The 16,683-nt window shown below is 40.4% G+C and overlaps 1 protein-coding gene across 2 annotated transcripts; it reads right to left on the reverse strand.

Annotated features, from left to right (window-relative positions):
• Positions 1-646: 646 nt before the first annotated feature.
• Positions 647-14,072, reverse strand: rapsn (receptor-associated protein of the synapse, 43kD). Of its 2 annotated transcripts, XM_036535836.1 has the most exons (8): positions 13,848-14,072; positions 10,856-11,194; positions 8,454-8,612; positions 3,057-3,155; positions 2,506-2,628; positions 2,171-2,224; positions 1,803-2,002; positions 647-1,530 (listed from the first exon to the last, which is right to left on the reverse strand). In XM_036535836.1, exons 1-8 carry the CDS (start codon positions 14,070-14,072, stop codon positions 1,458-1,460), a joined length of 1,272 nt encoding a protein of 423 aa, XP_036391729.1. In that variant the 3' UTR covers positions 647-1,457. The 2 variants fall into 2 exon arrangements, with proteins under 2 accessions (XP_036391729.1, XP_036391730.1); XM_036535837.1 differs by lacking the exons at positions 2,171-2,224; positions 2,506-2,628 and having other exon boundaries at positions 13,848-14,039.
• Positions 14,073-16,683: the final 2,611 nt, after the last annotated feature.

Raw genomic sequence — 16,683 nt, forward strand, 5'->3', positions numbered from 1 at the left:
TATTATGGCACAAGTCACGTAAGGATTAGGAATAGTTCTTTAATGAGTAGAATGTGTGACTGTGTACTGGCCAATCAGTATACCTGCCATATTACCTTTAAAGGCATGTTTGATCCAGTCCATGGTACATCTTTATTTGCTTGCATAATGGGAGACAGTTCAAAGCTGCAATATAGGTATACCCTGATTTGTGAAATAATTACTTCAATTAATTATAAAATATAAATGACTTAAAATGAGACAAAAGTTGACAGGAAACACTCTCCTCATAAAGGTATAAGGTATAACTTTAAAAAGCTATTGCCATTTATATTTGGTAAAAAATGCAAAAAGCTAGTCAAAAAAACAAAGCACATGGGCCTTATCTGCAGTGCTGCACCTCGCCTCACATTTCACATCCTCAGCTTTGATAAACGAAGTGCTAACTTCATCTGTCTTCATTTTGGTGAATTATTTGACATGAAACAAGTGTTAAAAGTGACCGCATTTAATTAAACACGGTCTAAAAACCTCATGGCAGTAAAATGAAAATAATTAATATCGTGAGGTTACTGCTGAAGTGTTAATTTATCAGGTTCACTTCAGTTGAAAGATTGTTACACTATTTTGATCCAACCAAAAACCTTGTATAAAAACAATTGCAGGGCTACACTGATGTGTCTGATTGACTAATCTTTTAGGGATGGGTAATGATGCAACATAAGTTGATTTCCTCGGTATTGTTAGTGTGTGGTGTTGAAACAGTTTTTAGAGATATACGTTTCATCCATAACTGAAATGAAACAAAGCAAAACTGTTGTACAACAAATAAAGCAAAATATATAATTAAAATAAAATATTGTATATAGAATATTATTAGCATCTACATACATATGTGGATGCCCTCCACATATATTCAGTAAATCTTTATTTTTCTCCTAATTGCCCGCTGTCAAAAGTATTTCTGTTAAGAATTTCTGTAAGCTTATTTTTATTATTACTGTACCCTTCCAATCCACACCCCTTACAGATAATCATACCCACACAATGCTAAGAAAAGCAAAGATGGAAAATGTCAACTTCACCTTAACTTTTCTTCATGTGTGATGTCCCATAAGACACTTTATTGTGTCTTGCGTTTTATCATTGCGTTGTCTCTTCAGTGCCCTCCACATAGGGTCCTCGGAATGGCCTCATTTCAGAAAAGAACACATTACTGATTCTGTGCTAACTTCAAGAGACATAAGACAGGAGGGCACAGTAGCTTCTTTTTCTCTCAACAACGTCTGTTTTTCTGACTGGAAAATTTCTTTTCTTGCTGGTAGACCTCTTTGGAAGGCATGCTATGAAAGCAGACCACTCTGTATCCTGTCTAGGTCTGTCCTTGATGGCAGCTGTGTTTCTTATAGTCCAGACAAGAGTTCATTTTATGCAGCTAAACACATCCAGCGTGTAGATGCAGCACTCGGAGTCCTCCCTCACACGAAGCCTGGCTTCATGGAAGAGCGGCGACACTTGGGACAGCCTTTCGTCCCATTGGACTGCAGGCACCTGAGGAAAAGGAGAGGACTTCATGTCACCTGGAGACCATTAAATTGAAAGATTCTGCCCAACTAGTATGTTCCTTATTAAGTTCTCAACTACTGCTCCATTAGTAGTATCCCCAACCAGCAGCACCTTTTCTGATTGGATTTTGTGCATTTCCCTTATTTAGTCATAACTAGCCATGCTTATAATTCCACATTTGCCATGTGCAAGGGCCCATGTGATATAACTCTCAAGTACTTTTCAAGGTGAACTTCAACCGAGAGTAGAGTACATACTTAAGATGGAAGACATGGGAACAGGGCAAGGCCTGCAGCTGCTGGTTTTTCTCTCCAATGGACTCCCCACACATGCCACAGTAGAGCTCCAGCTCCTCCACACACTGCAGGAACTTCACCACTTGCTCCCGGAGTTCATCTTGCTGCTCCTTGGCACGATAAATGCCTTCACTTAGGCAGTGCACCTTCAGGGAGCAGAGCTGCCACAAACAAGAGAGAGAAGGAGTAATAACTGTAAAACAGCAGTGATCCACATAATACTGAAATAGCATAGTATGGCACAGCAATGCTCAGATCAACATACCACTGATCTGTATTCCAGTACAGCCACTTATGGAAATATTAATATTATGGAAAAAACAGTGTACCTTGTTTCCCACCCCTTCAGCTAGGTCCTGTGCCCTCTGAAGAAATTCCAGAGCCTAGCAAAGAATGAATGATAAATTGTTTTATCACATTCACCAAGTGCCTAGAGGATGTATATTCCTTCACCTCCACACCAGTCTCTGGAGTCTTAGGAAATAAAAAAAGATATATAATATCGCTATAAACAATCATAAAGCATAATACTAGAACATGACTACTTTCAATAAGAAATATGCATTTTGGTTGCATCAAGTTTTAATGTGCAGCTATGGGGGCTTTTAATCCAACCCATCAAGCCCATGTGTGCACTGTGTAGGGTAGCCTGCAACTATGTGACCTTGTCCATTTCCTTCTGCTGCAGCCAGCACTTCCCGACGCCCAGGTAGATGGTCGCCTGCCCGAGGCGGTTGCCAATCTCTGTCATGATGCACATGGAGGACTCATAACGAGCGAATGCTTTCTGGAAGACAGAAAAAAGGACCCAGATCAAACTAGTGAAAAGCCCAGCTAGCCTGAGTCATGCAGACTGTCTGCACTAATTCAAATAACATGAAGAGAATGTGCATGTGCCAATGTGCATCTTATAGCATGCACTTTGGGCCACTGACCCATAAATGTTTTGATCATCAGACCATTACAGGGGCGATGGAAATATTTGGTTGTGATAGTTGTGAAAACAACACCAAAAAAAGGAAAAAAATTATGGCAACAGCCAAATGAAATGAGATCCACCAATTAAAAAGTATGTAAAGTGTACAAGCATGTACATGTTGAGATGTTGAGGAATAGTTTAAAATGAAATTACAGTTTCAATATGTATTTGAAATCAGTTCATGCAGTTACACTTCCAATATGGCTCTAATCAAAGAGGATGATGCAGCACCGTACTTCAAAATCCTTCCGGGAACGGTGGATGTCAGCGAAGTTCAGTAGACATAGGGCCTGCAAGGGGCGATCTCCATGCTGCAGTGCAATCTTCATGGATTCCTGTTGGAAAACAAAGCGAAACTAAACATGGATGTAAAGATTTAGACATTGCACTAACAACTAGAATGCCGGGGCAACTAGAATTAAGGGTAGTTATGCTGCAATTAAAGTCACTATTTGGTGAAATTATATACATATGCTGTCTATCACAAACCTTCACGTCATCAGCCACACAAGCTCTGATATTAATATGTCCAGGGTATCTTTTAGAACTTTGGTTCACTATTTGTTGTTGTTTTTGTTATTAATGTATTTATTAATATTTTCCATCTGAAGCTCACCAGCATGGTGCTCTTTACCTCCTGTTGTGGCCAGGGTCAAAACAGATACCAGATACCAGATACCATCAACCTAAAAACATCATGCTCTTCTTCCCTACAGTCAAGCATAACAATGGTAGTGGACATTTTAAAATATTTTAATCTTGATAGCATTGTAAAGAGTAGATTTAGACTGTTCATAGATAATGAATTTCAACATACAAATGACCTCCATCAATGTAGAAAAGGGCCACATGTTTCTGTCTCTGTCTTTGTCTTTGTCTTTGTTTGCGCACCACCCCCACCTCTCACAGGCACTTGTTTACAACTCAGCTGAAACCTGGCCAAACCGGTCCTGCTGCTCCCCTTATCAGCAGGACCCCCACAGGGAACTCGAGGCACAGGCGCACCCCCAAGGACGGCCCCCAGGTCACCATTTGCCCTCGGACCTGCCCGTATCCTTTGGCCACCAATCAGGGCCTCAATAGGGCCGGGGATACGGGACAAGATAAAGGTGGTAGTGACCTCCCCCACCTCAGTACCGCAACAATATCTGGGAGGTGAAGAACTGGGGAGACCAAGCCTTTGGGGACCAAACATTGTGCTGTTGTTGTGTGCGTCTGTGCCAAAGGAACCACACACACATGCACCACAAACCCTCGCATCCATCCGTTCAAAATCCCCAATAAACACCTGAACCCGGAACCTGACTCCTGTGTCCTGACCGACACCCCACTGTGATAGCAAAGTAGCCTGAACCTAGTACGGGTGAAACTGCCCCCTCAGTGTCAATCAATGTTCATAGTTCTGTTTAAACAGGAATAAAAATATAACATTACAGAAACGTACATATTGGATCTTTTTTCTGCTTTAATTTTAATTACAGAAAGTGAAGCAGTAATGAAATAATATCCTTGAAGAATTATGTATTTATATACAATTGTTAACAATCTCTCTGCTTTGATTAAAAGCGAGGACATCATATAAGCTTTTGTGTGTGAATGCAGTCATGCATTAGAAATACCAGTAGATGTCAGCATAACATAAGAATTCACACTTGAATGCAACATAAATTAGGAAAACTAAGAACTAATATTTGAGCACCAGCCTATCTACTATACAATTCCTTTGCTGCTGGAATCGATTAATGAGTATTATGATGTTGAAACATATAATTGGCACTAATAAGGCAACCACTGACATTGACAATTGACATGGCATTGCTCCTAAAGCACTTTAAGAGCATTCATGTGCAGATCTTGCAGAAACAAAATATGCACTGCATGCTGACAGTGATACATACTCTTAAAATAATATGCTTTCTGTAAGGTCATTAATCCTGTAGCATGGACCCTGTAAGCAGCTCTGTCTCCTAACATGCATCCCTGCTCAGGTTGCAAAGGAGAGAGAGAGAGTACATATGAACATGAAAGGAATGCATGCATGGTTCTCTGTGGGTGTGGTTGAGAAACAGCAGTCTCAACAAGGCTGTTGTGCATGTGCCTTCTGCACAGATGAACATATGCACATTGAGTTATGGGTACAGAAAGCTGTACAAACCTTAAACAACACGTTTGCATTTGTCAGCATTCACATGCCTGGGTCTTCATGTGTGGGTGCGTCTAATAGTGTGAGTGCAAGAATGGCATATTCGTGTCCAGACATCACACACAACAGCTGTGGTGTGGCCAGAGAAGTGCGAATGGAGGGTGACGAGTCACAGTCACAGATGGAAAGGAGGGCCTTCTGGAGGGGCTGAGCAGTGCCCATTGGTCACAGAGCCATACTTCAGGCAAATGGAAGAGGGGTCCTGACAGGCATCTGTAAACAGACCCCTTTGTCCAATACCTCAAACCGCCCCCCACCGCCACCACCGCGCCACTGTTGGTTTCCTGTAGCAGGTGTTAGGCTCCATTCCACTTCCCCCCACCCCCCGAAAAAAAACAGCTGGGATAACAGTGCTTGGGTGCCATTGTTATTATCACAGGCCTGGATGGAGTAGTTCTGATAGATTCTGCCAATCAAACACCATGTCACTCCATGACCTTTGTAACCCTTCCCAAAATGCTTTCCAGAGAGAGCATTCACCCTGGTGTCCTAGAAGACCCAGCCCCCCAGCACAACAGCTATCCTGGAGAAGTGTTGCCATCAAAACTAGTGCAATATCATGAGAGAGTGTAGTACATTTCGTCAACAATACAGCAGTGTATTACAAAAATCAAAACCCTATAGCTCTACTTAAGCAGTTCAAGCAGTTCAACTCATGCAACTATAGAAACACATGATGAGTTCTGTGAATCTTTAGGAGCATTCCAAAATATACATCAACTAAAAGTTGAAGACCTCTTTGTATATTTATTTGCCTTCTTAGTGTTTTTGTGGTATTTCACATAAAATTCCTGTACCTGTTACATGAAAGTCTCTTACATTTCTGGATGGTTCCTTTCATTATGTTACATTTCAGCTGCAGTACAGTATGGGTCCAACTTTCAATAAAGGGCTTGTGGAACATTCATTTCCCCAAGGTAACATGTACATCACAACAACTGTGACAGAACATGCTGGGTTCCTTTATACAAAGGGCTTTGTAAATAACCATAGGAAAAACCTGTCCTGACTGGAAGTAGGCCAAATAAGACACAAATGTGATTCAGTGGCATTTTTTTATCTTGCCTGCAGGATTTTATTTCAGCTTTTCATTTTATAGCCTTGAACTTTAGCTGTGTCAAACAGCAAACAATCTATATTGCACATGGACCTAGCTTCTATAGAAAGGCATTATATTTCTGGCAGCACTTGTGCTATGCTATGCAATGTTCTCTTTCAATCTTCCATTTTCTTTAAAGGCTGAAATGAAACACACCCCCACTGTTCTCAGCACTTCTCTTTAACATGGTTCTCCATCACAGTCCAATGCAGTGACTCCAGGTTATTTTCCTCCACATTATTAGAGAGGGATTAGACTTGAGTCCCTGTCTTTATTAACACTCCTGTCGCTCTGGCACCGCTGTGTGACAAGGGGCCCCTGGAGCCACCAGTCCACAGGAGCTGTGTTTTTAGAGGATCACACCAGGTGAGTCCGGGTGATGGAGCAATGGCCACCTGCCAGCTGCATCTGTCAAAGTCAGTTTCTCTCTTATGCTGGCGGGCAGACAGAGAGGGCAGGGATATGCCAAGGTGACCACTGGATATGCCCCAGATGGAACAGAGTGGGGATTAAGGTAGTGGAATTCTCAAGCCTGCCGCATGCAAGGTTTGCCACCTAAGAGACAGGCTTTTGTACTATTAATAGACTCAAGTCTGATGTGGCTCTCACATGACTAAAATTCCCACCAAAATAACAAACCTGCTGCAAGATTTATTTATTTATTTATTATACATTCTAAAAGGAGATTTTTGCCACAAGGGTCAATCTATACTGCATTTACAACAGGAATACCCTTTTCTAAAGGACAGTATGAGAGTGTTCCTACAGTAGTGATAGACACTTGAATTTTGTAGTGTCCTGTTATTTTTATCATTAATTTCATTGACCAAAATAAATAAACATTTAAGAAATAAACCCTGGATTCATTTTTAACTTAGATTTGAATTAGATCTCAGTTTTTCAGCTATATGTACAGTTCATATATATATGTACAGAGGGAATTCATAGAAGATTTACTTTTTGATTCAATTAAAAGTTAATCATGGGGTCTGCATGTTTTTTATGTACTGAAGCTTTGCAAAGGAAAACAGCAGACATTCATACTTCAGCGAGATGTATGCATAACAATTTCACTAGGAGTGTTTGTCGTAGAAACAGAATGAGGTATGCTCCAAAGCTATACCATGATTGAGATGAGTATTTCCTTTCGGAAGGACCAAGCTGAAGTCACGCATGACATATGGGGGAGGTCACACAGAGCAGCATGTATAGGCAGACCGCTCTGTTTTCAGGGAGATCTTTACAGTGTTTATTGAGAGGTTCTATTTCAGAGGCCTCCGCTCACTCTTAAAATAACCAGGGAAGAATTAGCAGTGCAGTGAATGCATTCTTTTAACGATACCATCTCTACCGATTGTCACTTCTGGACAGCTATTTGCTATTGCAAGGTTCAAAATGTCACTTTCAGGTGTAAAAATAGAAGAGTGTGTGAGGGTGAAAAAAAACACGATGGACCTATCACATTCCTGCTTCTGCAACAACAGGACAAGGGCATGCGGACAAGGTTTAAGGGACATTACAAAGAACATGTTTTAGGAGATATATTCTGGAAATGTCTGAGATGTGTGAGGCAATGGTGAAAACTAATTACAAGAATTTACATGTAACAACTAAAAATGCAAATGCATAATGTAAAATGCCCATATCTGAGCACATAGAAAAGTGAGTATAGGAAATGTTCATTGCTGTTGAAAATGTTGAAAAATGTAATTCAAATAAGTATGAAACCAATCCCATGTGGAAATGAAACACCTTGTATTTCATTGAGAAATATGTTATTCTGCCCAGTAATATTTTGCAAATACAATTTAAATATATTAATGTAAATCAAAAACATTCTAAACATGCTAATTCTTGCTGTCTGGCCTTATTTTCTTAGGATGTTCCAAGGGAAAGTTGGTGACTAAAGAATATGTTTTTCCACAGTTTCTAAAAGTAGAAACAGACTTTATCAATAAGTTGGGATCTTTTGGCCTGGCCCTCCTGGAGTTTCTTGAAAGTTGTCATATACTGTACATACCTTCTGTACAAGCAATATTTTTGTCTTAAACCATTCTAATGATATTATTTATGTATTCATTTTTGTAAGAATTTACCACTGAGTAGGTTTCCAGACATGTCACTGTATTATGAGTTATGAGATGTCATTCAAGTCAATACAACATACTCAGTATGACTGATAAGGCACTGTAGAATATTTAAACCCACTATTGTATAATGTTCTTCAGGCAATGGTGTGAGAATATAGAGAAATGTTCAAAATGGGGTGTCCAAAATTAAAAAGCAGCATTCTCATATCAATTAGAGCATTCTCATACCAAATAGCATTACCTCACAGCACTCCATGGCGTCTGACAGACGGTCCAGTTTCCTGTATGCCACTGCCATGTGGTACTGGCTCATGGCCCGATACTTTAAGCTCCAGCCCTTGCCATAGTCATTCACCAGTTCTGCTGCCTTGCAGGGAAAGAAAAGGGCCTTCTCATAATCCTGCAAGAAGAAGAACAACATACTGGAGATTGGAGCCTGCTCAGCAAAACATACATAAGACACTTGAAGGGCATTATGCTCTCTTAATTTAAAACAAAAGAAAATGCTTCACCATGCATTTGAACCAGACAGTTCAACAAGAGCTTCTGCTTACTTCAATACCTTTTCTAGGTGCTATATTTAGAAATTAAACCCAGGATTAGCCTGAGATGGGACATGGCAAGTATGTACCAAGCAGACACTCCATGGCTTTGTTCCAAATACTATAGCTCCCTACACCCCTCCACATGTAGAAGGGTGAGATTTGGGGCACATGAAGTAAAATACTGCTGGGTACACCTAAACATTAATCCTGGTAATGGTGTCAAAACTGTTTTTCTGCATGATATGTAGTCATAAAAAACACTTTCCACTTTCAATAACTCCAAGTTGCTCATGGTACAAAGCAAGTGCTCTGTCTATATCAGTAAAACTTGTTCACAAAAGTCCAACATCAAAATTATTTATATTAATATCAAACCAATTTACACTGAACAATTTGGGTGACATTACCTCACACATACTAATCAAGAACTATTCCAAACCAATGCTATTCAATATTACCAATTTTAACGCTATCTGAATTTTCTTTCACAAATATATATATATATGTATATATATATATATATATATATATGTGTGTGTGTGTGTGTGTGTGTGTGTGTGTGTGTGTGTGTGTGTGTTTGTGTGTGTGTGACAGTTTAAATATGCAGAATCACTTCATAGCGCTCCTTGATGAGAGCTCTGATTATTCTGGGAGACTCCGAGTGTGCCTTGTTCAATACCTAAGAGATGGGCTGCAGAGAAGAAAGGAATCAAAGCCAAGGTCTGACTCCCTCTCATCTGTTCCCATGGCACCATGAGTGGACTGAATCATTTATCTTTCACCTCAAAACAGACGTCAGTTCTTTCTACACTTGGCTACAGTGGACCATAACCTGTATTGACAAAGTTTTTTCCTCTTCAAAGGTAGTCAGCATGGCAAAGTAAGAACAGAATCCTATTGTAAGACTACATTCAAACTACATTTGTAATTTACTGTCCAAATTTATTCCAAGTTTCAAATTTCAAAGATATTTCTGGAGAAATTAAGATATGGAGGTATTGTCTGAGATTTTGTCCTGATTTCAGCAACTTGATATGCTCAGATCATACAGGACACCAGTACCTTCACTCAACAGTACACATCACAAGTGATCATAGTATTCAATCTCTGTAAGGGTGCATGCCAGAAAATGGTAATGGGTACACATGGGTGAGGACTGGACCCACTTTCTGATGTCGAGGTGAACATTATAACCATAAGGGCACTGAACTTACAGCATCCTATTAACAGTTCCATACAGGATGACTCAAATGCTCACAACTATGAGCGCACTGTATTTTGAGTGTGCTTTATTTAGAGAGAGCAAAAACAAAAGGTAACAGAGATGTACAGATTCCTTAAAACCTGTTATTGGGAAGATAAGAGAGAACAACAAAACATAAATAGCAATTTATTGTGCTTCCAGAATTCTACAAAGAACAGACAATACAGTGTTTCTCAGGCAAAATTAATTTTTGCCATTTGAGATTCCCCATAAATTTTTACTTACAAGCTGTTCATGCCCTTTCTGAAAAAAGATCAGACAAGGCAACTTTCTTAGGTGCTATGGAATTAAAGAAAGTGCTGGAATGTTATTATGTAAACTAGATTGAGCACAAATGAGTAAAAGCATATGTGGGCAATGTCAGCAAAGTAGGAATCAATGGCTAGACTACCTTTACCTCAGTCAGGAAGGTATTTCTCTTTGCACAAAATGCTGTAGAAGAGGCCAAGCACCCACATCTTGCATAGAGTGCAAAACAAAAAGTGGGCTATGAATATTTTGTCACTGAAATGACAGTATCAATGTTCTTGCAGCTCTGGAGGAACAGGAGGAGGCACATCAAGTGCTGACAAAATCCCTGAGTCACCAGGCCAGCCTTCTGGCTCTGGATCACAGGCAGGATACAAATCCCACGAAAGACACTATGCTTGGACATATGTCACTGCCTTATGACAATCTATGGCAAAATAAATCCAGTAGAAGCAGAGAAGATTATAGGTGAATGCTGTGGTTCTCCATGTGCTCATTCATATTTAACATCAGAATTCCAATGTTTAAGATATATCCTTGAGAAATGAATACGTTAATTTAATAGGATTTTCACGGAGATGGTACCTTGAGCTGTATGTAGAAGTTTCCAAGGCTGCAGCAGACGCGGCACTCCAGCATCTTGTCATCATTGTTATGTGCATAGCGCAGTGCCTTCTCATAGCTCTCCAGTGCCTTCTGGAAAACACTGAGGCCCAGGAAGGCATTGCCCATACTCAGGCACACCTGGCCATTGAGCTGCAGGCTAACAGTGGTGCCCTGCATGTTCAGGCAAGTCTTACAGTAGGAGACAGTCTTCTGGAAGTCACAAAGCTTTTCGTTGCTGCGTGCCAGGTTCAGGTAGCCTTCAGTTAGGTAGTCTGGGTCCTCCATTTCCCGGGCTGTATCAATCTGGGCCAGGGCGTACTAAGGAGACAGGTAGAAGGAGATGAAATTCATCACAAAGGGAACAGAGGCATGAGGGTAATCTAAGATTGTACACTCACTCAACACAAGAGAGAACAACATCTCAATGAAAATGAGTGACACTGCTATGCAAAATCTGCATTCAAACCTAATTTTAGCAAGTCTTACAGCTGGCTTTGTAGTCAGCACTACACTACAGGTTGACATTCCAAGTGAGACTGCTGTTTTGCGTGATACTTCACATATACTACAGTTAACTAAGAATAAGACATAAGAAGTGACATTAGAAGTCAACTGCTCTGTGTAACAGTGTCTGCCAAGTGAATATATCTTATCATGTAATTTAATTGTAAATCACCTTGTCAGTTATTTTAAGTGCAGAACAGCAAACAATTCTCTTTCTAAAACAAGTGCCAAATATATATATTTTCAACCGAAATGGATACACTAATGTTTTATTGTGCCGGAAGTCACTCTGGATAAGAGTGTCTGATAAATGAATGTAATGTAAAAGTAAATGTTGGAAGACATTACTGTATGAGTGGTTGTGTTCAGGTTTTACATATATTTAACTACAAACTGCATTTTCTCCATGTATCATTTAATACAATTTTCACCACATGGTTCTAATGGCTCAGTCATGAAGTTGCTTTTAAGCTGCATTTGCATTTAAAATCAGACTGTGAGGACATGCATCCCTTACTCTTACTCTTACTCTGCTAGCTTGATGTCAATTTTGATACACATTTTTCTAAAATCTAGTCCCTAATGATTCCAGTGACCTTTTCTCATATTCTGTTGACTTACATTAACAGTTGGCAAGTAGAATGTCTTGAGCATCTATATTGAAAACATGATTATCACAACATACAAATAAATATATCTGTGTGTTGTCTGTATGTGTACACTTGTGTGGGCGCCTGCATTTTCCAAACCCCCACTTTAGCAAGCACAGTCAAATCCTTCTTGCCTCACTGAGAGGTGATATATTACATCTCTTGCCATTGTGTCCAAGGGGGCCTAGAATGAAAAGAAGCATGCAGTTGGCTAGCCTGGCTGAGTCCTTTGAGTGTGTGCCAAGCCGATGGCTCTCACTGAGACCACCGGAGGCTCCCTGCTCACAAGGCTCCAGAATAGGAGAGAAGCCAGAGGTGTGAACCACAACAAGGACTGAGAAGCGTCCCTGATGATTTTTGTGCAATGAGATCACTCACAAACACACAGCACAGGACTAAACATCAACGTGCTTGGAGAGCAGCTCTGCAGAATGCAGAGCAAGAATGACAGCAGCTTCACACTTGAGGTGACCATGCAAGCATTCATTCAAGTTGTAATTAATTTTAATTCCATGCATACCTCTGATGATAAAATTAATGAATCAAACCTTTATTACCTAATGTGAATCATTGCCCCATTTTCTACCCTTGCTGCACTTAAATATTGCTATAAATGCTGTTTCCACCCATGATAACGTGTAGAAGAAGTATGGTTGAAAGCAGGTCACTCCACATGGCCAGGGCGTAGTTACACCACACAGGCAATGTTTAAGTTACCAACGGAAGACGAAGAAGATGGACACAATGGCAAGTGAATTCTGTCATCTCCCACAAATAATCTTTTGATGTAACTAATGCTCAACCAGATATCTACAAGCTAGCTTGCTAGCTAAATATGAATTACAGTGGTGAAATATGGGGAAAGAAACTGCTTACTTTCTAATGTTATGGACCACACAAATGAAGAAAATATTAAAACGTAAGGTTGAACCCTTTTTCCACCTGGCAACCTAGTTGGTTAACTAGCTCACCAGCGTGAGAAAGGAGGGGTGGGAAAAGAGTACATATTTGACATCCTTCCAGAGCTAACTACATCTCAAGGTATTGGAAGGAAATGCTGTTTATTTTTTAGGTACCTCTATTGATGTTGTCCACCCACAAATAAATGTACATAATGGAAACAATCAATTTTCTATCTATAATTTTATGGTTAAACTGCGTATCATTGTTTCATACAGTCTGAAGTAACCAAGTAAACCGCACTGCTATCTCCCATTAGTAAAGAAACTGAAGTCATTTGAAAGGATAGTTAATCACTGCTTTCATTTGGAAAGATAATTTCACTTGGGAATGCTTATTGCTTCATTCGTTCTGAAATGAGTCCTGTAATCATCTCTGATGACAATAACAAGAAGAGTCCTGAAATCCACATGCATTCCTCTGTTTGGACACACTTCTGTTTGAATTTGAACTGAGAAAATAACTGACAGTAAACAGGAAAAGGAAAAGCGACATTAAAGCTGTGTGTTTTCTATAATGAACGTATTCACAAGAGCTTGTTTTTCTTCAAATGAAATCTGTATGCACTGGGCATTTGTTATTTGTTAACACAAAAATCTGATCAAATGGAGGCTCCATAAATTCATTATAATTTTGATTCTTTTAGCAGGCACCTTTATTTCAGGCAACTGCCATTTAACACATTTTAAAGTAATTTTACTGGATATTTTGGAGACAGTTCAATCCCTCTCTTAAGGTGGTCAGTTCAAAGATCTCTGATTCAAACCTGCAAACCTCCGGTTAAGCTGAGCTGAACATTAGAGCTGAACATGTAGTGGGGATAGAAGACTTACAATGAGGAGGGTACTGGAGCTTACCTTAAGCATCTCTTTATACTTGCCCATCTCCGAGTGGGCTGTGATGAGGCACCCCTGCACCCGGAACTTTCCCCCAGGGTCTGATGTTGTCTCCAGCACCTTCATCCAGACATGTAGTGCTTTCTCTGTCTGGTTGGACTGGTACAGGCGTAGGCCCTTCTCAATCTGCTGCTTGGTTTGGTCCTGACCCATGTCTGCTAGAAGGTACCTCATAAAAATATTCATCCACTCAAATATCCTATTTGCAAAGAAGGGAAACAGTCTTGCCTGGTGTTGTCCAAAAAGAACTTCACAGAAGCCCAGAAAAAGTCACTCAAAAGCTCAGTCAAAAGCTCTGCCTCAGAAAATCTATTTGATACCTCTGTTTCAGCTTCAAGTAGAAAAGGATGGGTGAGAAATTGGATCTGTTACTCCAACAGAGCTAAGACCTGAGATCTTCATTATTAGTCATATTAGGGAAATCCCAAGGAGAATTCAGAAAAGACTTCTGGCCTCAAATGACCTGATGTAGAGGTAAAAGCGTCCATGAACTCACTGAGGATCCCTCTTGAAAAATCAGTATTGAGGCACGAGAGGAGCAGGTCCTTGATCGAAAGGAAGTGCTGGCACTGGGCTCTCAGAATGGTTTCTCTCCCCACACCCCTGCCAGTGGTATTCTCTTCCCTCCAGTGCCAGAGCAGCTGCAGCTGACTCTGTCACTCTGCACCATGTGTCTCTGCAGGAATCTGGCCCTGCCCTTTGGAAGTCCCAAGGTCACAACGGGACGCCCACCCGTGTCGCCCTCTACGCAGTCCCCACCCAACACCCTGAGCCCTCTCACAAAAAAGTGTACACCGGACATCCCATGACATTCCCACCAAATACCATCCACCTTCAAACAGAACTGTCCACTCTGTCAGAGGGATCGGGCCACTCTAAAAGTGAGAGGGGCTATAAAGGGATAGCTGGGCTATTTCACAACACTGAAAGGTGCCTGTAAGACTGCACTCAAGCCCATTGGTTGGAGCTTTTGAGGGTGGGCCTTCTGGCAGGGAAATGTACCTCACACTGCAGCATCAGCCGCCAGTGCTCAGAATAGTAAACTAAGACTTACATATTACTTGGCTTGAGTTACAACTCTGGAACCCCTTGAAACGTAGCTATGAGATCAGACCCTTGAAATGTATCTGTGAGATCTGATTGGCCAGGTTTAGATCTGCCAGTGTGGCTTGTCTTGCTCCCCCCTATCCCTTGTCTCTCTCTCAATGGGACACAAATAGACATTTTTATTGCCTTGCCATTCACAAAACCTTTTCACAGGATAAATCTACAAGATTAAACTTTGCTCCTCTGTCTTGCCCCTTGGCCCTTTTTTTCCATCAGCCTGGGAATGCAGCATTCAGCCTCAAAACAGAGCCATTTTTGTATGTTTGCATAAAGGAAAATTACACCATAGAAAATAATCACAATCGAAAACTATAGGACACCACCAAAATACTGCACTACAGGTCAGTTGTTACATGGAAGTTTTACACAACCTTGTGTACCAGCATATGCAGTTTTATAAAACATTAACCATACTGGAAAACCTATTTCCAAACTGCTAGAGATATCTAACTAAATCTGCTAGTCTATGATAAAGATAAATCATCCTAACTATTGCCCAATTACAAAAAGCCAATAAGTCTAGCTTCACTGTTGGGTCAAGTTTTACTATGCTTTAGGGGTGTGTTTAAACAAGATCAATAATAACTGATATATTTTGTTATTTGTTTTCCATCACTGTACGAAAACAAGACCATCATAGAATTTGTGATATATCCCCTCCATTTCATGTTTTACTCAAATGATAATCATGTGCACTTTCTAGAAGCAATAAAAATACATTTATATATATTAATTGCTGTATTAATTGCACATCCTGTGCAAAACTGAGCAGGAGGAACAAGAGTCTCACTCGGCAAGCAGCTCAATGGGGTTGGAGCTGCTCCAGTGCCCTTTGTCACGGCCAGCAGGTTGTCCCCTCAGGGCCCGGGCCTCACAATGACATCAGACAACACATGGCATGCTGTTCTTGTTTATATAGAGGGGGGTCGCCAAAACTGGATTCTTTTTGCATTGAAGTAAGAGGCACCTTTTCGCCAGAATGCAAACAGATATTTCAATGCATTCCAAGTCAACAGTCAATAATACAAAGTCAGAGAATCTAAGACATTTAATTCTCTGTTGCTGTATTTCAGTTGAGTGGGGCCAGACAAGGGGACAGTAAGTTGTTTTGTGTCAAAATCAGTCCCTTTTAGCCAAAATTCGCCACTTGCCCATGTTTCCTAAGCATGCCTGAGCTTTCTGCAGAACTTTGATCATCGTAATTCCTCTCATGCCTAAGTATGATGTATGTATGATTAGAAAGAGTTGCAGATTGTGAAATACTGGCATCCCATTTTAGTGTTAGATGCAAACAACTGTTCTGTCAAATCCCAAAAGTTTAACAAAAGATTGGAAGGCATATGTCACACTACCAACAGCAAGGATTGAGTTATGTCTTGATGTGATGTGGTTTTAGTTGCATTTAAATAGCCCCCAGGCAGGTCAGGACTATAATCTAGGTTAGTTGACCTCACAATTTTGCACAATTTGCCTACTGCTTGTGCAAAATTGTGCTAAATGAAAGGACAACAGGTTTTTTTTTCCTAACACTGTGGAATGAAGAATGGGAACCTTCACACATCTTCTACAAATAAACAGTAGAACAAAGAAAGGCTTTTGCAGATTTTTATTATATGAAGGTACAGTAAACATTTAATTCCATACACTGTACATACATACCCAGGTCAGTGAGAATGCAAAGATCTTTTTT

This window comes from Megalops cyprinoides, chromosome 8 (assembly GCF_013368585.1).
Source record: "Megalops cyprinoides isolate fMegCyp1 chromosome 8, fMegCyp1.pri, whole genome shotgun sequence".
Taxonomy (NCBI): Eukaryota; Metazoa; Chordata; class Actinopteri; order Elopiformes; family Megalopidae; genus Megalops; species Megalops cyprinoides.